Source organism: Entelurus aequoreus, linkage group LG22 (genome assembly GCF_033978785.1).
Source record: "Entelurus aequoreus isolate RoL-2023_Sb linkage group LG22, RoL_Eaeq_v1.1, whole genome shotgun sequence".
NCBI classification, from domain to species: domain Eukaryota; kingdom Metazoa; phylum Chordata; class Actinopteri; order Syngnathiformes; family Syngnathidae; genus Entelurus; species Entelurus aequoreus.
In genome coordinates, this window is record NC_084752.1 from 4,224,084 (window position 1) to 4,248,891 (window position 24,808).

At 34.9% G+C, this 24,808-nt stretch overlaps 1 protein-coding gene across 6 annotated transcripts in view; it reads right to left on the reverse strand.

Moving 5' to 3' along the window:
- The window catches only part of fam13a (family with sequence similarity 13 member A), a 183,306-nt gene that overhangs the window by 103,780 nt on the left and 54,718 nt on the right, over positions 1-24,808 (reverse strand). For all 6 annotated transcript variants that reach the window (XM_062032615.1, XM_062032614.1, XM_062032613.1 and 3 more), the window contains one exon: positions 22,132-22,358. In XM_062032615.1, coding sequence (XP_061888599.1) covers positions 22,132-22,358 — 227 coding nt within the window. The remainder of the gene's footprint in view (positions 1-22,131; positions 22,359-24,808) is intronic.

Consider the following 24,808-nt stretch of genomic DNA (forward strand, 5'->3'; position numbering starts at 1 on the left):
GCCGGTGGACCATGGCAACCGCACACAAAGGCCAGCATGCATCCGTCCTCCGCGGCCATGCCGAGAGCGCAACAAGTTCACACGGCGCTGCTATGTTTGCTCACGCGGCCCGTGATGAGGGTGGTGTCATATTTCAGGTGGAGGTGAGACGGCGGTGGCATTTATTTGATACAATGAGAAGGTAAACAAATGCCAAGGCTATTAACGATGCTGGATTTTTAGTGCGGGTTTATGGCACTTGAACAGAGTAAGCAGATTCCGTATAGAGCTATTTCCTGGACTGAAGGACGAGTAACATCACTGCAAGAACTGAACTCTAAGTAAGATGAAACATCTCAAATAAGGGTGATATTTGCTTATTTTATGTCTGATAAGATCATTCTTCTCACTAAGCAGATTTTGTGTTAGAGTGTTTTACTTGTTTTAAGGGTTTTGGTTAGGGATGTCCGATAATGGCTTTTTGCCGATATCCGATATTCCGATATTGTCCAACTCTTTAATTACCGATACCGATATCAACCGATACCGATATCAACCGATATATGCAGTCGTGGAATTAACACATTATTATGCCTAATTTGGACAACCAGGTATGGTGAAGATAAGGTACTTTTTTTAAAAATTAGTAAAATAAGATAAATAAATTAAAAACATTTTCTTGAATAAAAAAGAAAGTAAAACAATATAAAAACAGTTACATAGAAACTAGTAATGAATGAAAATGAGTAAAATTAACTGTTAAAGGTTAGTACTATTAGTGGAGCAGCAGCACGCACAATCATGTGTGCTTACGGACTGTATCCCTTGCAGACTGTATTGATATATATTGATATATAATGTAGGAAGCAGAATATTGATAACAGAAAGAAACAACCCTTTTGTGTTAATGAGTGTAAATGGGGGGAGGGAGGTTTTTTGGGTTGGTGCACTAATTGTAAGTGTATCTTGTGTTTTTTATGTGGATTTAATTTAATTTAAAAAAAAAACAAAAAAAAACAAAAAAAACGATACCGATAATAAAAAAAACGATACCGATAGTTTCCGATATTACATTTTAACGCATATATCGGCCGATATTATCGGACATCTCTAGTCACATGTAAATGTCCTTATTTTTGAAGGAAAAGCACTGTACTTTTCAATGAAGATAACTTTAAACTAGTCTTAACTTGAAAGAAATACACTCTATACATTGCTAATGTGGTAAATGACTATTCTAGCTGCAAATGTCTGCTTTTTGGTGCAATATCTACATAGGTGTATAGAGGCCCATTTCCAGCAACTATCACTCCAGTGTTCTAATGGTACAATGTGTTTGCTCATTGGCTCAGAAGGCTAATTGATGATTAGAAAACCCTTGTGCAATCATGTTCACACATCTGAAAACACTTTAGCTCGTTACAGAAGCTACAAAACTGACCTTCCTTTGAGCAGATTGAGTTTCTGGAGCATCACATTTGTGGGGTCAATTAAACGCTCAAAATGGCCAGAAAAAGAGAACTTTCATCTGAAACTCGACAGTCTATTCTTGTTCTTAGAAATGAAGGCTATTCCACAAAATTGTTTGGGTGACCCCAAACTTTTGAACGGTAGTGTATATTCATATTTTACTCATTGTTAAATGCGGCCCTCTGAGGGCAACCACAACTGCGATGTGGCCCTCAATGAAAACGAGTTTGACACCCCTGACTTAAGCTGTACATCAAGCAAGAATGGGAAAGAATTCCACCTGAAAAGCTTCAAAAATTGGTTTTCTCAGTTCCCAAACATTTACTGAGTGTTGTTAAAAGGAAAGGCCATGTAACACAGTGGTAAAAATGCCCCTGTGCCAAATTTTTTGCAATGTGTTGCTGCCATTAAATTCTAAGGTAATGATTATTTGCAAATTAAAATTAAGTTTCTCAGTTCAAACATGAAATATCTTGTCTTTGCAGTCTATTCAATTGAATATAAGTTGGAAAGGATTTGCAAATCATTGTATTCTGTTTTTATTTACCATTTACACAACGTGACAACTTCACTGGTTTCGGGTTATGTATGATTAATCATGATTAATCTAAATTTAAATGTTTGATTAATCTGATCAAAAATGTTGATAAAATAAATACTAAATGTTAATAATGTTACTAAATTGTTATATTGTCATAGACCAGGGGTCACCAACGTGGTGCCCGCGGGCACCAGGTAGCCCGTAAGGACCAGATGAGTAGCCCGCTGGCCTGTTCTAAAAATAGCTCAAATAGCAGCACTTACCAGTGAGCTGCCTCTATTTTTTAAATTGTATTTATTTACTAGCAAGCTGGTCTCGCTTTGCCCGACATTTTTAATTCTAAGAGAGACAAAACTCAAATAGAATTTGAAAATCCAAGAAAATATTTTAAAGACTTGGTCTTCACTTGTTTAAATAAATTCATTAATTTTTTTACTTTGCTTCTTATAACTTTCAGAAAGACAATTTTAGAGAAAAAATACAACCTTAAAAATGATTTTAGGATTTTTAAACACATATACCTTTTTACCTTTTAAATTCCTTCCTCTTCTTTCCTGACAATTTAAATCAATGTTCTAGTAAATGTATTGTTTTTATTGTAAAGAATAATAAATACATTTTAATTTAATTCTTCATTTTAGCTTCTGTTTTTTCGACGAAGAATATTTGTGAAATATTTTTTCAAACTTATTATGATTAAAATTCAAAAAAATTATTCTGGCAAATCTAGAAAATCTGTACAATCAAATTTAAATCTTATTTCAAAGTCTTTTGAATTTCTTTTAAAATTTTTGTTCTGGAAAATCTAGAAGAAATAATGATTTGTCTTTGTTAGAAATATAGCTTGGTCCAATTTGTTATATATTCTAACAAAGTGTAGATTGGATTTTAACCTATTTAAAACATGTCATCAAAATTGTGAAATTAATCTTAATCAGGAAAAATTACTAATGATGTTCCATAAATTCTTTTTTTAATTTTTTCAAAAAGATTCGAATTAGCTAGTTTTCCTCTTCTTTTTTTCGGTTCAATTTTGAATTTTAAAGAGTCGAAATTGAAGATAAACTATGTTTCCAAATTTAATTGTCATTTTTTTCGTGTTTTCTCCTCTTTTAAACCGTTCAATTAAGTGTCAATATCATTAATTATTAATAATAACATAGAGTTAAAGGTAAATTGAGCAAATTGGCTATTTCTGGCAATTTATTTAAGTGTGTATTAAACTGGTAGCCCTTCGCATTAATCACTACCCAAGAAGTAGCTCTTGCTTTCAAAAAGGTTGGTGACCCCTGTCATAGACAATTTAGAGTGAAAAGCACATTTTATTTTCACTCGCATACAAAACCTTCTAACTTGGATTGTTCCCCTGGCTTGGAGACTCTCCCGAAGGACAGTGCAGCGAAGACACAACAAACTCCCTTCTTGTCTCTCATGGACACACACCTGTTGTTGTTGACTTTGGACTAGCGACTGCACAAGATCAAGGCCACGGAACAGAGACACACTACAGGGTTACACACACACATGCAACCGCAGAAATATACGCCACACATACACACCCCACCCCCCTCTATCCAACGCCCTCGACGCAAATCCCATAGGGGTGATGAATGAATGGTCAGCGCCCGAGAGCTGCGGCCCACCATCATGACCTCGCACTCCCTCCCCGCTGTTGCTAGATATCTCGAGATGTATGTTGTAATATGTATATGTGCTTTGCCATGGAGGTTTTTTCCCACTCCAGACTGGGCCCCCTTAGGAGCCCAGTCTGGATTGTATTTTTTGACTCATCCTTCCCCAGCGTTTTACCTTTTTCCCCATCTTTTACGCCCCGCCTTGTGGCGACCAATCAGCGTTCTTGTTCTGTAACCCTGTACACTGTTTGTTTGTCTAATCTTGAACGGGTTTGTGCTGATAACAAAGTTTCGTTGTACTTAAGCATGACACAATAAAGACCTATCTATATATTTTTTTTTTGTAATATTTCAATTAAGTATTGTGAAAAAAATTACACAAAATTAACATTTCATATTATTAGAAAACTAATATTGGCACAAACGAAGGCCTCAGTCCACCATAACAGGCTCCTTACGCCTATAGACACCTGGTTGTCCAAATTAGGCATAATAATGTGTTAATTCCACGACTGCATATATCGGTTGATATCGGTATCGGTTGATATCGGTATCGGTAATTAAAGAGTTGGACAATATCGGAATATCGGATATCGGCAAAAAGCCATTATCGGACATCCCTAATATTAACTATATGCATTAAACATTCTTGTATTATCATTAAACACCTAATTTATTAACAATATTAACTATATGTGTTAAACATGCTTGCATTATCTTTAAACACCTTTAACTTGTTAACAATATTAATTATATGTGTTAAACATGCTTGCATTATCTTTAAACACCTTTAACTTCTTAACAATATTAACTATATGTATTAAACATGCTTGCATTATCTTTAATCACCTTTAACTTGTTAACAATATTAACTATATGTATTAAACATTCTTGTATTATCATTAAACACCTTTAATTTATTAACAATATTAACTACAATCATTGGTACTTTAACCTTAACCTTAACTTTTATATGTGTTAAACATGCTTGCATTATCTTTAAACACCTTTAACTTGTTAACAATATTAACTATATGTATTAAACATTCTTGTATTATCTTTAAACACCTTTAACTTGTTAACAACATTAACTATATGTATTAAACATTCTTGTATTATCATTAAACACCTTTAATTTATTAACAATATTAACTATATGTGTTAAACATGCTTGCATTATCTTTAAACACCTTTAACTTGTTAACAATATTAACTATATGTATTAAACATGCTTGCATTATCTTTAAACCCCTTTAACTTGTTAACAATATTAACTATATGTATTAAACATCCTTGTATTATCATTAAACACCTTTAATTTATTAACAATATTAACTATATGTGTTAAACATGCTTGCATTATCTTTAAACACCTTTAACTTGTTAACAATATTAATTATTAGTTAATTAGTTAAACATGCTTGCATTATCTTTAAACACCTTTAACTTGTTAACAATATTAACTATATGTATTAAACATTCTTGTATTATCATTAAACACATTTAATTTATTAACAATATTAACTACAATCATTGGTACTTTAACCTTAACCTTAACTTTTATATGTGTTAAACATTCTTGCATTATCTTTAAACACCTTTAACTTGTTAACAATATTAATTATATGTGTTAAACATGCTTGCATTATCTTTAAACACCTTTAACTTGTTAACAATATTAATTATAAGTGTTAAACATGCTTGCATTATCTTTAAACACCTTTAACTTCTTAACAATATTAACTATATGTATTAAACATGCTTGCATTATCTTTAAACCCCTTTAACTTGTTAACAATATTAACTATATGTATTAAACATTCTTGTATTATCATTAAACACCTTTAATTTATTAACAATATTAACTATATGTGTTAAACATGCTTGCATTATCTTTAAACACCTTTAACTTGTTAACAATATTAACTATATGTGTTAAACATGCTTGCATTATCTTTAAACACCTTTAACTTGTTAACAATATTAATTATATGTGTTAAACATGCTTGCATTATCTTTAAACACCTTTAACTTGTTAACAATATTAACTATATGTATTAAACATTCTTGTATTATCATTAAACACCTTTAATTTATTAACAATATTAACTACAATCATTGGTACTTTAACCTTAACCTTAACTTTTATATGTGTTAAACATGCTTGCATTATCTTTAAACACCTTTAACTTGTTAACAATATTAACTATATGTATTAAACATGCTTGCATTATCTTTAAACCCCTTTAACTTGTTAACAATATTAACTATATGTATTAAACATTCTTGTATTATCTTTAAACACCTTTAACTTGTTAACAACATTAACATGTATTAAACATGCTTGCATTATCTTTAAACCCCTTTAACTTGTTAACAATATTAACTATATGTATTAAACATTCTTGTATTATCATTAAACACCTTTAACTTGTTAACAATATTAACTATATGTGTTAAACATGCTTGCATTATCTTTAAACACCTTTAACTTGTTAACAATATTAGATATAAGTGTTAAACATGCTTGCATTATCTTTAAACACCTTTAACTTGTTAACAATATTAACTATATGTATTAAACATGCGTGCATTATCTTTAAACCCCTTTAACTTGTTAACAATATTAACTATATGTATTAAACATTCTTGTATTATCATTAAACACCTTTAATTTATTAACAATATTAACTACATGTGTTAAACATGCTTGCATTATCTTTAAACACCTTTAACTTGTTAACAATATTAATTATATGTGTTAAACATGCTTGCATTATCTTTAAACACCTTTAACTTGTTAACAATATTAACTATATGTGTTAAACATGCTTGCATTATCTTTAAACACCTTTAACTTGTTAACAATATTAATTATATGTGTTAAACATTCTTGTATTATCTTTAAACACCTTTGATTTATTAACAATATTAACTATATGTGTTAAACATGCTTGCATTATCATTAAACACCTTTAACTTGTTAACAAAAACATATACTTCATAAATAAGTAAATATAAATTATATATATGAATGAGATAGATCCCCGCGACTTGATCAATTGAAAAGTAGCTCGCCTGCAGAAAAAGTGTGAGCAACCCTGCAGTAAACGATCAATCCTTTAGGTCCACTGCTGACACACATTACCGGGGTCTCCTGCCACACTGTACTGTAAAAGGATCTGACAGGGAGAATGTGAGGGTCTTCCAGAAGACTGACTGCCGTGTTGACCGTGCGACCTAAATCTTATTTTGTACTCGTTTGCATACACGAGAGGTGATCTGGTGCATGGACTCACGTGGGGATTAAAAAAAGTTAGGGATCGGATTCAGTTATGTCAAAAATTGTTTTTTTGACATCTCTCAAATAGTTTCTAGTAGAGGACATGTCATCTCTCAATTTACAGTTTCAGCATACACATACAGTATTTTATTGCTTTTACGCTACATTTTAACCTTGACAACCACATCAGTGACAGTCAACAGGTGTCTGCGGACCATTCCGGGACAGGGATGACATCATTATTAATGAATTAAAGTTAAAGTACCAATGATTGTCACACACACACACACAAGGTGTGGCGAAATTATTCTCTGCATTTGACCCATCACCCTTGATCACTCCCTGGGAGGTGAGGGGAGCAGTGAGCAGCAGCGGTGGCCGCGCCCGGGAATCATTTTTGGTGATTTTCACCCCCAAATCCAACCCTTGATGCTGAGTGCCAAGCAGGGAGGTAATGGCTCCCATTTTTTATAAACTTTGGTATGACTCGGCCGGGGTTTGAACTCACAACCTACCGATTACAGGGCGGACACTCTAACAACTAGGCCAAGCACACCCATGAAGTGCAAACCAATTCGGGTGACTACCTCTTGAAGCTCATGGAGAGAATGCCAAGAGTGTGCAAAGCAGTAATTTAATCCATTTTGAAGAAACTGGAATATAAAACAAGTTTTCAGTTATTTCACCTTTTTTTGTTAAGTACACAACTCCACATGTGTTCATTCATAGTTTTGATGCCTTCAGTGACAATCTACAATGTAAATAGTCATGAAAATAAGTGAAGTGTGAAGTGAATTATATTTATATAGCGTTTTTCTCTAGTGACTCAAAGCGCTTTACATAGTGAAAACCCAATATCTAAGTTACATTTAAACCAGTGTGGGTGGACACTGGGAGCAGGTGGGTAAAGGACACAACGACAGTGACTAGGATGGTGGAAGCGGGAATCGAACCTGGAACCCTCAAGTTGCTGGCAAGGCCACTCCACCAACCGAACTATACCGCCCCTTAAAGAAAACGCATTAAATTAGAAGGTGTGTCCAAACTTTTGGCCTGTACTGTGTGTGTGTGTATATATATATATATATATATATATATATATATATATATATATATATATATATATATATATATATATATATATATATATATATATATAAATATATATATATATATATATAAATATATATATATATATATATATAAATATATATATATAAATATAAATATATATATATATATATATATATATATATATATATATATATATATATATATATATATATATATATATATATATATATATATATATATATATATATATATATATATATATATATACACACACTACCGTTCAAAAGTTTGGGGTCACCCAAACAATTTAGTGGAATAGCCTTCATTTCTAAGAACAAGAATAGACTGTCGAGTTTCAGATGAAAGTTCTCTTTTTCTGGCCATTTTGAGCGTTTAATTGACCCCACAAATGTGATGCTCCAGAAACTCAATCTGCTCAAAGGAAGGTCAGTTTTGTAGCTTCTGTAAGGAGCTAAAGTGTTTTCAGATGTGTGAACATGATTGCACAAGGGTTTTCTAATCATCAATTAGCCTTCTGAGCCAATGAGCAAACACATTGTACCATTAGAACACTGGAGTGATAGTTGCTGGAAATGGGCCTCTATACACCTATGTAGATATTGCACCAAAAAGCAGACATTTGCAGCTAGAATAGTCATTTACCACATTAGCAATGTATAGAGTGTATTTCTTTCAAGTTAAGACTAGTTTAAAGTTATCTTCATTGAAAAGTACAGTGCTTTTCCTTCAAAAATAAGGACATTTACATGTGACCCCAAACTTTTGAACGGTAGTATATATATATATATATATATATATATATATATATATATATATATATATATATAAATATATATTAAAAAAAAAAAAGATATATATATATACATCTTTTTTTTTAAATATATTTATATATATATATATATATATATATATATATATATATATATATATATATATATATATATATATATATATATATATATATATATATATATATATATAAGGTAGATCACCTCGACTTTGTCATTTAATAATTAGCTCACCTGCTGAAAAAGTGCGGGCACCCTTGCGTCTAGCATATACAGTATAGGATATTTAACTTGTGTTTTTGCAGTAGGTCCTTAAAACTAGAACTATAAAAAACACTCCCGGCATATAGAGGATCTTTGCAGTACATCCTTAACAGCGTGGCGACTGTCATATAAAAGACCTTTGACTCTGCAGTAAGTGCTTAAAAACAGCAGCACAATCTGGCATATAGAGGATCTTTGACTCGTGTTTTTGTAGCACGCCCCTAAAAATAGCAGGACTATCCTGGCTTGTACAGAACCTTTGTGTCAGGATTTGTTGGCGGTGAACCCCAAGATGCAGAGATGACAGGCGTGTTGCAGGAAAACATGACCTTCATGTCAAAAGGAATCGCAGGGAAGACAGGACCACCCACTCAGTGGCCTAGTGGTTAGAGTGTCCGCCCTTAGATTGGTAGGTTGCGAGTTGAAACCCCGGCTGAGTTATACCAAAATGGGACACATTACCTCCCTGCTTGGCACTCAGCATCAAGGGTTGGAATTGGGGGTTAAATCACCAAAAATATTCCCGGGCGCGGCCACCTCTGCTGCCCACTGCTCCCCTCACCTCCCAGGGGGTGAACAAGGGGACACATTTCACCACACCTAGTGTGTGTGTGAGACAATCATTGGTACTTGAACTTTAGGAACCAGGATAACAGGAGACAGGATACCAGGAAAACAGGCGACAGCAAACAATCCTCGAGCCCTGACTGCAGGGCGAGGCAGGCATAAATAGCAGCCGGCTGATTGACACCAGGTGTGGCCAGGCTGTCAATCAGCCGTAGGTGAAGGGAAACGGCCCAAAATGAGAGCACTGACAGGAAACAAACACCAAACCCAGGAAACACAACCCAACCTGAATGTGACAGATCGTCACACTTTGCACTACAACCTTAAAACAGCAATTTTAAAAAATTAATTTTTTTTTTTATTTTTTTTTTACATAAATAAATACAATCATGTGTGCTTACGGACTGTATCCCTGCAGACTGTATTGCTCTATATTGATATATAATGTATATATTGTGTTTTTTATGTTGATTTCATTAAAAAAAAAAAAAAAAAAAAAAAAAAAAAAAAAAAAAAAAAATTAAATTCTTGTGCGGCCCGGTACCAATCGGTCCGTGGACTGGTACCGGGCTGCGGCCCGGTGGTTGGGGACCACTGATATAGAGGATCTTTGACTATGGAGTAGTTTCTGAAAATCAGCAGCACACGCTGAAAGAATCTTTGACTGTGTTTTTGCAGTAGGCCCTTAAAACTGCCGTATGACTCCTGGTATTAGGGCTGGGCGATATATCCAATATACTCCATATATCGCGGGTTTGTCTCTGTGCGATATAGAAAATTACTATATTGTGATATTCGAGTATCGTATTTCTCGGAGTATAAGTCGCATCGGCCGAAAATGCATAATAAAGAAGGAAAAAACTAGGGATGTCCGATAATGGCTTTTTGCCGATATCCGATATTGTCCAACTCTTTAATTACCGATACCGATATCAACCGATACCGATATCAACCGATATATACAGTCGTGGAATTAACACATTATTATGTCTAATTTGGACAACCAGGTATGGTGAAGATAAGGTACTTTTAAAAAAAAATTATAAAATAAAATAAGATAAATAAATTAAAAACATTTTCTTGAATAAAAAAGAAAGTAAAACAATATAAAAACAGTTACATAGAAACTAGTAATTCATGAAAAGGAGTAACATTAAGTGTTAAAGGTTAGTATTATTAGTGGACCAGCAGCACGCACAATCATGTGTGCTTACGGACTGTATCCCTTGCAGACTGTATTGATTAATATTGATATATAATGTAGGAACCAGAATATTAATAACAGAAAGAAACAACCCTTTTGTGTGAATGAGGAGGGAGCTTTTTTTGGGTTGGTGCACTAATTGTAAGTGTATCTTGTGTTTTTTATGTTGATTTAATAAAAATAAAAAAATAAAAATTAAAAAAACGATACCGATAAAAAAAACAACCGATACCGATAATTTCCGATATTACATTTTAATGCATTTATCGGCATCGACATCCCTAGAAAAAAACATATATAAGTCGCACTGGAGTATAAGTTGCATTTTTTGGGGAAATGTATTTGATAAAAGCCAACACCAAGAATAGACATTTGAAAGGCAATTTAAAATGTCTAAAGAATAGTGAACAACAGGCTGAATAAGTGTACGTTATATGAGGCATAAATAACCAACTGCTATGTTAACGTAACATATTATGGTAAGAGTCATTCAAATAACTATAACATATAGAACATGCTATACGTTTACCAAACAATCTGTCACTCCTAATCGCTAAATCCCATGAAATCTTATACGTCTAGTCTCTTACGTCAATGACATCAATAATATTATTGGATATTTTACGCTAATGTCTTAATAATTTCACACATAAGTCGCTCCTGAGTATAAGTCGCCAAACTATGGAAAAAACTGCGACTTATAGTCCGAAAAATACGGTACATCCTTAACACCATGGCTCTTGTCATATAGAGGATCTTTGACTATGCAGGAGTTCCTTAACAACAGCACCAGGCTTATAGAAGATATTTGATGTGTTTTTGCAATTCGTCCCTACACAACTCAAAAAACAGTCATGGCATATAGAGGATCTTTGCAGTACATTCTTAAAAACAGCATGGTTCCTGTCATATAAAGCAGTGGTCCTCAACCTTTTTGTAGCTGCGGACCGGTTACCGCTTGAAAATTTGTCCCACGGACCGGGGAGGTGGGGCGTGGGGGGGGGGTGTATGGTATTTTTTAATTTTTTTTGTCATAAAGAAATACAATCATGTGTGCTTACGGAGTGTATCCCTGCATATTGATATATAACGTACACTACCGTTCAAAGGTTTGGGGTCACATGTAAATGTCCTTATTTTTGAAGGAAAAGCACTGTACTTTTCAATGAAGATAACTTTAAACTAGTCTTAACTTTAAAGAAATACACTCTATACATTGCTAATGTGGTAAATGACTATTCTAGCTGCAAATGTCTGCTTTTTGGTGCAATATCTACATAGGTGTATAGAGGCCCATTTCCAGCAACTATCACTCCAGTGTTCTAATGGTACAATGTGTTTGCTCATTGGCTCAGAAGGCTACCGTAATTTCCGGACTATAAGCCGCTACTTTTCCCCCTCGTTCTGGTCCCTGCGGCTTATACAAGGGTGCGGCTTATTTACGGCCTGTTCTTCTCCGACACCGACGAAGAGGATTTCGGTGGTTTTAGTACGCAGGAGGAAGACAATGACACAATGATTAAAGACTGACTTTTCATATACCGGTAGGCTGGTTATTTTGATAACGTACAGGCGAGCACTTTGTATTACTTTGCACCGTTGTATTATTTGTACTCTGCACGAATGCTGTTCGCCATGTCAAAGATGTGAAAGTTTGATTGAATGATTGAAAGATTTATTGTTAATAAATGGGACGCTTTGCGTTCCCAAACAGTCATCTCTGTCCCGACAATCCCCTCCGTGGTAGCAGGAACCCCCATATACTACGCTAATTACACATCAAAACCCTGCGGCTTATAGTCGGGTGCGGCTTATATATGGAGCAATCTGTATTTTCCCCTGAATTTAGCTGGTGCGGCTTATAGTCCGGAAATGACGGTAATTGATGATTAGAAAACCCTTGTGCAATCATGTTCACACATCTGAAAACAGCTTAGCTCGTTACAGAAGCTACAAAACTGACCTTCCTTTGAGCAGATTGAGTTTCTGGAGCATCACATTTGTGGGGTCAATTAAACGCTCAAAATGGCCAGAAAAAGAGAACTTGCATCTGAAACTCGACAGTCTATTCTTGTTCTTAGAAATGAAGGCTATTCCACAAAATTGTTTGGGTGACCCCAAACTTTTGAACGGTAGTGTATATATTGTGTTTTTTATGTTGATTTAATAAAAAATAAAAATGTTTTTTTGTTCTTGTTTGTTTAATTTTTTAAAAAATTCTTTGAATTTCTTGTGCGGCCCGGTGGTTGGGGACCACTGATATACAGGATCTTTGACTATGCAGCAGTTCCTAGAAAAACAGCAGAGCACTCCTATCATATAGACTGTAAAGGATATCTGACCCAGTTTTGAGCGTGACATAGCTAATGTCAGGAGGTCAGACTGAGAGGGTACGTGTAGGTTGTCAGCACCCTACTGGGCTCAATGTTCAGACACTCTCCAATGATTTTGAACGACTGAAATGCTTTAAAGAGGAAGCCGGGGGTCAGAGTGAATATTGACTTCCTCCACTGCTAATCAAAGCCCAGATTTTGCATGAGGTCATCACACGGTGGACCGTTATCAAGTGTGTTGCACAACAGAGGCTATTCTTTGACACGGTTTTCTGTAAGAGTTCCCACCATCTGACCATTCCACCCAGCGGACATGGGTGATTCCCGGACCGGGCTGCTACAAACACAACAGACCCCCAGCTGTAGTCCAGCTATTCCAGGAGGGCCGAGGACACTGGACACCAAGCCTGCCCAGTTTCAGATGCTTATAATAGGCTTGTGTGCATGCCAGAGACTCAGGCTTTTAGATCACTGATTGCTGTCAAACACTCACCTTTCACCCTCTCCCGTCAGCCTGGGAAATATAGCGCCTCGCTTCCACAAACAGTGGCGCTAACCTATTTTACCACCGTCCAGATATATCCATATATTGTCTGTATCTTCAAGCAACAAAGAATAGAGCTAGGATGGAAACAAAACTTTAGTTTTTTGTAGGGATGTCCGATATTATTGGCCGATAAATGCGTTAAAATGTAATATCGGAAATGATCGGTATCGTTTTTTTTATTATCTGTATCGTTTTTTTAATTTATTTATTTATTTTTATTTTTTATTTTTTTTTATTAAATCAACATAAAAAACACAAGATACACTTACAATTAGTGCACCAACCCAAAAAACCTCCCTCCCCCCATTTCTTTCTGTTATCAATATTCTGCTTCCTACATTATATATCAATATATATCAATACAGTCTGCAAGGGATACAGTCCGTAAGCACACATGATTGTGCGTGCTGCTGGTCCACTAATAGTACTAACCTTTAACAGTTAGTTTTACTCATTTTCATTAATTACTAGTTTCTATGTAACTGTTTTTATATTGTTTTAATTTCTTTTTTATTCAAGAAAATGTTTTTAATTTAGTTGTCTTATTTTATTATTTAAAAAAAAAATTATCTTATCTTCACCATACATGGTTGTCCAAATTAGGCATAATAATGTGTTAATTCCACGACTGCATATATCGGTTGATATCGGTATCGGTAATTAAAGAGTTGGACAATATCGGAATATCGGATATCGGCAAAAAGCCATTATCGGACATCCCTAGTTTTTTGTTTTTTTTAATTGTTCCCTTTAGGGCACAGGTGTCAAACTCAAGGCCCGGGGGCCAGATGTGGCCCGTCACTTCATTTTATTTGGCCCTCGAAAGCCTGGAAATAATATGTATCAATAAAGTACTGTTTTGTTTTTTTGTTTTTTTTACTAAATGTATTCTTTCTTTCTATTTTGGGAGAAAACAAATATATGTACTCCATGTAATCGTAAATTATGTTAACTTAATTATTGTATATTATTAAACATTCAAACCATTTTTTAAATATAAATAAATACTAATAATAATGATTTCAAAACAAGTTATCCATCAAATTGTGCAATATAAAAGATAGTATGTTTTTTAATTGTTCCCTTTAGGGCACAGGTGTCAAACTCAAGGCCCGGGGGCCAGATGTGGCCCGTCACTTCATTTTATTTGGCCCTCGAAAGCCTGGAAATAATATGTATCAATAAAGTACTGTTTTGTTTTTTTGTTTTTTTTTACTAAATGTATTCTTTCTTTCTATTTTGGGAGAAAACAAATATATGTACTCCATGTAATCGTAAATTATGTTAACTTAATTATTGTATATTATTAAACATTCAAACCATTTTTTAAATATAAATAAATACTAATAATAATGATTTCAAAACAAGTTATCCATCAAATTGTGCAATATAAAAGATAGTATGTTTTTTAATTGTTCCCTTTAGGGCACAGGTGTCAAACTCAAGGCCCGGGGGCCAGATGTGGCCCGTCACTTCATTTTATTTGGCCCTCGAAAGCCTGGAAATAATATGTATCAATAAAGTGCTGTTTTTTTTGGTTTGTTTTTTTACTAAATGTATTCTTTCTTTCTATTTTGGGAGAAAACAAATATATGTAGTCCATGTAATCGCAAATTATGTTAACTTAAATATTGTCTAATTATGCAAAATATATTATCAAACATTCAAACCATTTTTTAAATAGAAATAAATACTAATAATAATGATTTCAAAGCAAGTTATCCATCAAATTGTGCAATATAAAAGATAGGATGGAAACAAAACTTTAGTTTTTGTTTTTTTAAATTGTTCCCTTTAGGGCACAGGTGTCAAACTCAAGGCCCGGGGGCCAGATGTGGCCCGTCACTTCATTTTATTTGGCCCTCGAAAGCCTGGAAATAATATATATCAATAAAGTACTGTTTTGTTTTTTTACTAAGTGTATTATTTCTTTCTCTTTTGGGAGAAAAAAAAAAAAAGTACTCCATGTAATCGCAAATTATGTTAACTTAAATATTGTCTAATTATGCAAAAATATATTATCAAACATTCACACCATTTTTTAAATAGAAATAAATACTAATAATAATGATTTCAAAGCAAGTTATCCATCAAATTGTGCAATATAAAAGATAGGATGGAAACAAAACTTTAGTTTTTTTTTTTAATTGTTCCCTTTAAGGCACAGGTGTCAAACTCAAGGCCCGGGGGCCAGATGTGGCCCGTCACTTCATTTTATTTGGCCCTCGAAAGCCTGGAAATAATATGTATCAATAAAGTGCTGTTTTTTTTGGTTTGTTTTTTTACTAAATGTATTCTTTCTTTCTATTTTGGGAGAAAATATATATATATACTCCATGTAATCGCAAATTATGTTCACTTAAATACTGTCTAATTATACAAAATATATTATTAAACATTCAAACATTTTTTTAAATAGAAATAAATACTAATAATAAAGATTTCAAAGCAAGTTATCCATCAAATTGTGCAATATCAAAGATAGGATGGAAACAAAACTTTAGTTGTTTTTTTAAATTGTTCCCTTTAGGGCACAGGTGTCAAACTCAAGGCCCGGGGGCCAGATGTGGCCCGTCACTTCATTTTATTTGGCCCTTGAAAGCCTGGAAATAATATGTATCAATAAAGTGCTGTTTTTTTGTTTTTTTTTACTAAATGTATTCTTTCTTTCCATTTTGGGAGAGAGAAAAAATTACTCCATGTAATCGAACATTATGTTCACTTAAATCTTGTCTAATTATGCAAAATATATTATTAAACATTCAAACCATTTTTTAAATAAAAATAAATACTAATAATAATGATTTCAAAGCAAGTTATCCATCAAATTGTGCAATATAAAAGATAGTATGTTTTTTAATTGTTCCCTATAGGGCACAGGTGTCAAACTCAAGGCCCGGGGGCCAGATGTGGCCCGTCACTTCATTTTATTTGGCTCTTGAAAGCCTGGAAATAATATGTATCAATAAAGTACTGTTTTTTTTTTTTTTTTTTTACTAAATGTATTCTTTCTTTCTATTTTGGGAGAAAACAAATATATGTACTCCATGTAATCGTAAATTATGTTAACTTAATTATTGTATATTATCAAACATTCAAACCATTTTTTAAATAGAAATAATTACTAATAATAATGATTTCAAAGCAAGTTATCCATCAAATTGTGCAATATAAAAGATAGGATGGAAACAAAACTTTAGTTTAAAAAAAATAAAAATTGTTCCCTTTAGGGCACAGGTGTCAAACTCAAGGCCCGGGGGCCAGATGTGGCCCGTCACTTCATTTTATTTGGCCCTCGAAAGCCTGGTAATAATATGTATCAATAAAGTGCTGTTTTTTTTGCTTTGTTTTTTTACTAAATGTATTCTTTCTTTCTATTTTGGGAGAAAACAAATATATGTAGTCCATGTAATCGTAAATTATGTTAACTTAAATACTGTCTAATTATGCAAAATATATTATCAAACATTCAAACCATTTTTTAAATAGAAATAAATACTAATAATAATGATTTCAAAGCAAGTTATCCATCAAATTGTGCAATATAAAAGATAGGATGGAAACAAAACTTTAGTTTGTTTTTTAAAATTGTTCCCTTTAGGGCACAGGTGTCAAACTCAAGGCCCGGGGGCCAGATGTGGCCCGTCACTTCATTTTATGTGGCCCTCGAAAGCCTGGAAATAATATGTATCAATAAAGTACTGTTTTTTTTGGTTTGTTTTTTTACTAAATGTATTCTTTCTTTCTATTTTGGGAGAAAACAAATATATGTAGTCCATGTAATCGCAAATTATGTTCACTTAAATATTGTCTAATTATGCAAAATATATTATCAAACATTCAAACCATTTTTTAAATAGAAATAAATACTAATAATAATGATTTCAAAGCAAGTTATCCATCAAATTGTGCAATATAAAAGATAGGATGGAAACAAAACTTTAGTTTAAAAAAAATAAAAATTGTTCCCTTTCGGGCACAGGTGTCAAACTCAAGGCCCGGGGGCCAGATGTGGCCCGTCATTTCATTTTATTTGGCCCTCGAAAGCCTGGAAATAATATGTATCAATAAAGTGCTGTTTTTTTTGCTTTGTTTTTTTACTAAATGTATTCTTTCTTTCTATTTTGGGAGAAAAAATATATATGTACTCCATGTAATCGCAAATTATGTTAACTTAAATATTGTCTAATTATGCAAAAATATATTATTAAACATTTAAACCATTTTTTAAATAGAAATAAATACTAATAATAATGATTTCAAAGCAAGTTATCCATCAAATTGTGCAATATAAAAGATAGGATGGAAACAAAACTTTAGTTTTTTTTTTTAAATTGTTCCCTTTAGGGCACAGGTGTCAAACTCAAGGCCCGGGGGCCAGATGTGGCCCGTCACTTCATTTTATTTGGCCCTTGAAAGCCTGGAAATAATATGTATCAATAAGTACTGTTTTTTTTTTTTTTACTAAATGTATTGTTTCTTTCTATTTTGGGAGAAAAAAAAAAAATGTACTCCATGTAATCGCAAATTTGCAGTTTTTTTTATTTACAGTAAAAAAAACAAATGTAAATTTTACAGTAAAGTTCTGGCACCTGAGCTGCCAGTTTGATTTTGTTTTTTTTTTACCGCAAATCAACAACTGTAGATTTTACGGTGTATTACTGTAAAAAAACACAGTAAATTTCACAATTTTACCGTGAAATCTATTGCTACTTTTACATTGCACAATTTGATGGATAACTTGCTTTGAATCATTATTATTAGTATTTATTATCTATTTAAAACACGGATTGAATGTTTAATAATATATTTTGCATAATTAGACAAGATTTAAGCTAACATAATTTGCGATTACATGGAGTACACATAGCAGCCTTTTCCTACCATAAAAACAGCAGTACTGTTTTACCATTTACAGTATTGTACACTAAATATTGAGGTGAAATTATTGCAACTAACCATATTTTTTTTTACATTTTAGTTTAAAAAAAATCTACGAACAAAATGCATAGCGAAATTATGTAATTGGGGCCAAACATAACTGCGATGTGGCCCTCAGTGAAAACGACTTTGACACCTCTGCTTTAGGGGTTTATCCATCCTTCCATCCATTTTCTACCGCTTGTCCCTTTCAGGGTCACGGGGGGCGCCGGAGCCTATCTCAGCTGCATTCGGGCGGAAGGCGGGGTTCCGGATGATGTTCGAAACCGGTTCTCCCGGTTGTTCGATAAGAAAAGAACCGATTCCATGGACTCGAATCCCTTTTTCAGAACCGTGTCCCGTTATCGAGGCCACTATAGTAAAGAAAAAGAGTTGGTTCTTTATTCGAATCCCTGGGAACGAATCCCTTTTTTTTTTTACTAGGAAATGCCCTGTGGCACGTCCCAGGAAATGACGTAGCCCAGTCATTAGGCGGCAGATGCAGAAAGCAGCAACAACAATGGACCGGAAAAAACGCCTCAAGGCATGGCTTCATTTTACAAAAAAATACGACGAGGAAACGGCTATCTGCAATTATTGCCAGGCTTTGCTCTCAAGTAAGGGGGGAAGTAAAACAAGCATGTTGAAACAAGTTCAGGCTGCACATAACCTGAAGGTTAGAGAAAGGTGTCGTGGAGAAGCAGCGACGGAGCACGCCCCTCTTCAACTTGCAGCACCAATTCCAGTGATAGTGCTGGTGAGTAACTAACGTTAACTGTTGCCAGTTAATTTCCATATCTGCTCACTCGTAGCCTTTAGGCTAAAATAACGTTACCTCGTATGTAAATCCAGGATTGCAGTAATGTTAGCTAGACTAACGTTACCTAAGCATAGTCAGTGGCTAACGGTAATGTTAGCCTTTTTGTATGTGTCTGATAACGTTAACGTTATCTTGTAGCCTACACCAGTGGTCCCCAACCACTGGGCCGTGGATCGATTGGTACCGGGCCGCGCAAGAAATTAAAAAAAATATATATTTTTTTAATTTTTTGAAATGTTTTTAAAAAATTAAATCAACATAAAAAACACAAGATACACTTACAATTAGTGCACCAACCCAAAAAACCTCCCTCCCCCATTTACACTCATTCACACAAAAGGGTTGTTTCTTTCTGTTATTAATATTCTGCTTCCTACATTATATATCAATATATATCAATACAGTCTGCAGGGATGCAGTCCATAAGCACACATGATTGTATTTTTTTATGACAAAAAAACAAACAAAACCATACCATGGGTAGGGTTGGGTATCGAGTATCGATTGGAACCGGGACTAACTTTCCGATTCTCCCGGAATCGTTCAAAAGTTTAAATTTCGATTCCTATTTTCGATACCCAGTCCGCCAACCGGAAAAAAATATGTCCGCCGAACCGGAAGAAGAAGCCGCTGAGCACCAACGAAGAAGCGCCCACCGCCGGAAGTGTTAGCATAGCCGAGCGAGTCAGTCAAGCTCAAGCATGGATAGCGGGCGTCGGCGGTCCAAAGTGTGGCTTTACTTTACAAAAAAAACAAAAACGAAATAACCGCGAAATAACAGAGCTCCATGTCCATCAAGAAAGGAGTGGCGAGAGAGCTGCAGATGTACCAGGACGTTCCACCGATACTTATGTCTGACGACCCTGCTGCATGGTGCTGGAACCAACAAAAGACTTATCCTTTGCTGTCAGATCACGCTTTCTCCTATTTATGCGTTCTAGCTTCTTCCACACCCAGCGAACGTGTATTTTCCACAGCAGGAGACACTATCTGTCCAGAACGCTCACGCATCCTGCCTGAGAAGGCGGATATGCTCATTTTCCTAAACAAGAACTGTTTCTGATTTTATACTGTACCTGCTGCTAATCTGGACTGGCTTTTGCAAGTTGTTTCTTATTGTTTATTTGCTTTTCTGCACCAGGTTAGCCCATCAGTGGGAGCACGCTAACATTTTTAAGTACCTGCAGCATCATACACTTGTGTGTGTAAAGGTGTTTTCATGAGGTTTCCTGCAGCATCATACACTTATGTGTGAAGGTGTTTTCATGAGGTTTCCTGCAGCATCATACACTTGTGTGTGTAAATGTGTTTTCATGAGGTTTCCTGCAGCATCATACACTTGTGTGTGTAAATGTGTTTTCATGAGGTTTCCTGCAGCATCATACACTTGTGTGTGTAAATGTGTTTTCATGAGGTTTCCTGCAGCATCATACACTTGTGTGTGTAAATGTGTTTTCATGAGGTTTCCTGCAGCATCATACACTTGTGTGTGTAAATGTGTTTTCATGAGGTTTCCTGCAGCATCATACACTTGTGTGTGTAAATGTGTTTTCATGAGGTTTCCTGCAGCATCATACACTTGTGTGTGTAAATGTGTTTTCATGAGGTTTCCTGCAGCATCATACACTTGTGTGTGTAAATGTGTTTTCATGAGGTTTCCTGCAGCATCATACACGTGTGTGTGTAAATGTGTTTTCATGAGGTTTCCTGCAGCATCATACACTTATGTGTAAATGTGTTTTCATGAGGTTTCCTGCAGCATCATACACTTATGTGTAAATGTGTTTTCATGAGGTTTCCTGCAGCATCATACACTTGTGTGTGTAAATGTGTTTTACATGAGGTTTCCTGCAGCATCATACACTTGTGTGTGTAAATGTGTTTTCATGAGGTTTCCTGCAGCATCATACACTTGTGTGTAAATGTGTTTTCATGAGGTTTTCAAAAATAAAGCTCTCTTGAGGAAAGTGTACCCCTGGGAAAATGTATTCATAATTTATAATATTTATATTCAAGTTCATAGATTTGATATTTATATTCTAGTTGAAAACAGCCCTGTGAGGAATTTATAGTAAAGTTCATAAAAAAGTTAATAGAATTAAAATTGATGGAGAATGTCAGACTATTTCATTCAGAAAGACTGTAGGTTAGCTAGCTCATTTAAAATATCCTAAACTTTTTTTTGACCCTGCCTCTTAAAAGAATCGGGAATCGAGAATCGCCAGGAATCGGAATCGGAATCGTTCGAATTCAAACGATACCCAACCCTAACCCTGGGTAACAACAGTCAATATATATTTTTATTTTATTTTTTTCTTATAAAATAAAAGTGAGCTTTTGTTAAACCAAATATTGTGGTTTTTTTCCATATACAACAACCTATCTGGATTCCATAAGAGAATCGATAAGGAATCGGTTCGATAAGAGGATTCGATAAGAGGATTCGATAATGGGCTCGAACTCGATAATTTCTTATCAAACATCATCCCTAGGCGGGGTACACCCTGGACAAGTCGCCACCTCATCGCAGGGCCTTTGTTTTTTTAAATTGCATTATGGAATGCCCTTGTAAGGCTTACAGTCAATGCCTAAAAAGTACAGATAATGCAGTTTGAGATTGGTATTTGTTCATGCAACACCCCCATAAAGCAGCATGGTAATGCACCATCTGGAGTACCTCACATACCTTCTGAGGGCCTCCCTGCCAACAATGGAGGACCTGACGTCCAGGTTGCCATGGCAATAGGCAGGCATGGTTGTGTCTCTGTGAGGCGTGTGAGTCGTCTCCATAACCTCCGGACTGGCGCTCGACGCCGGGGGGAACCCCATCGGCCGATCTCCCTGAGGCGGCGGGGCCGGGCGCACGGGCCGGGGGGTCACGTGGGTGTCGTCGCCACTCGCCACCCTCCTCACCTGTCGGTACAGAAAACCCATGCTGACGTCTGCGCACTTGTTCACCTGACACAAACGCAACCTTTGCTCGGGATGCTATAAAACGTTCGTTCACACGCGGCCCGGCAATAAAAGGCAAGGAGCGTAAAACTGGAAAAGGTGACACGTGGTCGCAGTACCATGCCGACCTGGAGCGGGTAGTGATGGCGCGTCCCTCCCACCGTATTGTAGGCGAAGAAACGTAGTCTGACTACCATCACTTTGTGACCCGTCTGCATGGCTACTCGCTGCCCGACTGACGGAGTTGCCTATGGAACGGTGCTGATGTCACCACGTTGGAAAAGCTTTAATTTGAGTTAAAAGGCTTCTTTCTTCCCTTTTAGGCCAACTATTAGTCAGACATTTCCATTTAGGGCACTCGCTAAATGGCTCGTTGGCAAGTTTAATCGACGCCGCATCCATTTAGGCTGTTCGTAGCCGCCTGTGGAGCTAATGGGCCAATCTTTGGAAACGTAATTGGGGCCGCTGCTTCTTCAGCTTGACCTGATTTGAATCCTTCCGGGCTCAGGTATTGATTCGCTCTTTTAAAAAGGAAATGAACGAGGAAATAAGGCCATTAGGAAATTGCTGGATGCTATCAGGAGGATTGCAATGACGTCAAAACAGTGGCAAAATCCTTGAGTGATGCGTGTCCCTATTCCAAATAGCACCTCTTATTAGACAACCTTTTCACTTTTTTGATTTTTCATATTTAGCATTGATAAACCATTTGAAAAATATTTTACTGGTATTTAATTTTTAATTTTAAATATACAGGTGTATATATTTTTTTTAATTATCATTTTGTGGGGAAAATGTAAGTAAAATATACAAAATATTATCAGAAATAAAAATGAATCTTCCCAGTTCCTTCCTAAAATTCATATCATTGTACTTCTGTAAATTGAATAATTTTAATTGCCAACCAAAAAAAGTAAAAAATAGTTTGTTTTTACTACATTGATATGTATTTTAGTCATTAGTTAAACAAACAGAAATACTATGGAGGTTGATGTGTGTCTTTATTACAAGTTTTTTTGTTGTTTTTTTACACTGACTTTATGTATCTTAATTTTTTTTCTTTGAATTATTTTTACATCAATTATGCTGACAATTTCATTGAATACAAAGTGGGAGCACAATTTGTGTGTTTCAAAATTCAGTTTGTCAAAATGCAATGTTTTAAAATTCATTGTGTAAAAATTTAGTGTAAAAAATAAATAAAATCAGTGCAAAAAAATTCAATGTAAAAAAAATGGTGCAGAAAAATTCAGTGTAAAAATAGTTGGTGTAAAAAATCCGTGCAGAAAAATTTAATATTTCCGCACTGATCTTTTTACACTGAATTTTAAAAACACTATTTTTAAAACACACGGTTAGCTCAATTATTTTTATTCAGCGAAATTGTCTTATAATTATTTTTGCATCAATTATGCTGACAATTTCATTGAATACAAATTGGGAGCACAATTTGTGTGTTTAAAAATTCAGTTTGTTAAAATGCAATGTTTTAAAATTCATTGTGTAAAAAAAAAAATCAGTGCAAAAAAATTAAATAGAAAAAAATGGTGCAGAAAAATTCAGTGTAAAAATAGTTAGTGTAAAAAATCAGCGCAGAAAAATGTAGTATTTCTGCACTGATCTTTTTACACTGAATTTCAAAAACAATGTATTTTTTAAAACACACACGGTTTGGTCAAATATTTTTATTCAGCTAAACTGTCAGCATAATTTGATTTTAAAAAACGCAAAAAAAATCAACGGCATGAATTTCCATAAAATACAGCATACCTTGAGTGGAATTAATTTTTCCGATATCCGATATTGTCCAACTCTTAATTACCAATTCCGATATCAACCGATATCGATATATACAGTCGAGGAATTAACACATTATGCCTAATTTTGTTGTGATGCCCCGCTGGATGCATTAAACAATGTAACAAGGTTTTCCAAAATAAAACTCGCCGTCGCCACCTGACTCTTCCCCGCTGATTGCGGGGACACTTGGCATACCTGGCCCACCGGAGTGGGACAGAATACTCCAGCCTACACAGGAGGGCAAGGCAGGTCTAAATAGCAGCCGGCTGATTGACACCAGGTGTGACCAGGTGCCAATCAGCCGCAGCTGAGGGGAAACAGCGCTCAGGGAGACTAGCAGGAAACTGAACCAAAATAAGAGTGCTGACAGGAAATAAAACAAAGGAAAAACTAAAACATAACCAAACTGTCAGGGACAAGCCTAACATTTATACACTTTACAAGAAATACATTGGTGGCAAACTCCGTAGCTCGCTAGCTTTCTGGGACTCTTATTTTGTTAGTGCAGGCAGGATGAAGCAGGGCTTTTATTGTGAAGATAGTAACTGTGCAGTCGGTCTTTAGAGTTTTGATGGCGGGTACGCTGCGAGAGTCTGTTGAAATAAAAAGTG